Source organism: Monosiga brevicollis, genomic scaffold, assembly GCF_000002865.3.
Source record: "Monosiga brevicollis MX1 MONBRscaffold_66 genomic scaffold, whole genome shotgun sequence".
NCBI lineage: Eukaryota > Choanoflagellata > Craspedida > Salpingoecidae > Monosiga > Monosiga brevicollis.
The window spans coordinates 40,219-41,667 of NW_001865099.1; the positions used below are offsets into that span (position 1 = coordinate 40,219).

The following is a 1,449-nucleotide window of genomic DNA, read 5'->3' on the forward strand; positions in this document are numbered from 1 at the left end:
TTGCTATGCATAAACGCCAGGGCCATGCGCAGCTGCGTCATCAAACTCGCAACGACGGTCGAGGTGGCCAGATGGCGCGCCTTGCCGAGCCACTGCTGCAGATCCCCCTGTGTACACCACGGCTGCACCAGATAGGCGCTTGGGTGGCCATCATGCACGCCCACAAGCGCACCGAGGACTGGAACGATGTTTGGATGCTCAAGCTGGCGCATGGCGCGAAGCTCGCGCAGAAACGTACGACACTGATTTTGCTTGTGTTGCTGGGCAAATGCATACTCCTTGACAGCCAAATCCTGTTCTTGCTCAGGCCGATTTGGCAGCGCTGCACGAGCTTTGTACACCTTGTGGTTTTGGTTGTAATGGAGCTCAAGCTGACCCAGGCAGGAGAGCGTCAACACTTGGTCCACTTCGGTCATGGCCTCCAAGATCAGACTGGCTGGAAGGTCGGGGCCAAGTACTTTGCGGAGGTGTACACCCAATGCACTGTGCTCAGGGTGCAAAAAGATCAAGAGGGCCGGAAAGTGTTGGTGCAGTAGCTCTGCCAGTGCTGCCACCTGGTCCACCTGTGTTGCCTTCGATAGCTGCTGCTGCAACGTCGAAAGTCGCTCCTTCTCTTCATCAAGGCTGGCTTGTATACCAGCTCGCATGGCATCTGACACAAAAGCCAAGAATGCTGTGGTTGCCTGAATTTTCTTCTGCAACTCGGCCGCCTCCTCATGTAGCGTTTGAATTTGTTCAACGGCGCTCTGCGTGATGCGGCTTGCATATTCTTTGCATAAGGTGACCACGGAGAGTGTCTTGGCCTGCCAGTCGATCATATCGTGCAGCTGCTGCAACAGGGCTTGTGTCTCGTGCAGCACAAACGCCAGGTACCAGTCATGATGCTCAGAATCATGTTCTGCTCTCCAGTCTGCGAGCTCCTTCAGCCCATTCTGTTTGGGCGAGCTGAGGTGTTCATGAGCCTGGCACAGCTGCTCCCACGCCTCGGGTAACGACTTGGCCGAAGGCGATGCGTTCACATCCGAGCATTGTGCGCGTTGCCGTAACGTGTCCACGCGATGCATTGTGTCAGTGTCGGTGGTTCCCGCTCTTGCCACGACGTCCAGAGCATCAATCAACGCCAGCACCCGCCGCTTGATATTGGTATTGGTGCTGGTAAGCCGTTCTTGGCGCTCGGGCACCACATTGTGCAGCATGACGAGTTTGTCCAGAGCTGCTGCAAAGTCGGTGGGTGGCGTCTCAAACGTAGTCGTGGGCGCGGTGACTAGAACGGGACATGTTGCCAAGACGGTCTGCAGTTCAAGAGGCATGGGTTGGAGCTCAACCTGCTCTGTAAGACTTTGCATCTTTTCAAGAACCGATTCTAGATTGTCAATGTTGGGGTCCAGCTGGCTGAGGCAGCCCTGTAGCGCTTCGGGAACTTGCACTGCTTGGTCGAGGGCGTCGAGG

The 1,449-nt window shown here is 56.1% G+C and overlaps 1 protein-coding gene across 1 annotated transcript in view; it reads right to left on the minus strand.

Moving 5' to 3' along the window:
- MONBRDRAFT_13095 (uncharacterized protein) overlaps positions 1-1,310 on the minus strand; it is a gene marked incomplete at both ends in the record, with an annotated part of 41,238 nt that extends 39,928 nt beyond the window's left edge. Inside the window, one exon of the mRNA XM_001750997.1 lies at positions 129-1,310. Within this exon, the coding sequence (XP_001751049.1) occupies positions 129-1,310 (1,182 nt within the window). The remainder of the gene's footprint in view (positions 1-128) is intronic.
- Positions 1,311-1,449: the final 139 nt, after the last annotated feature.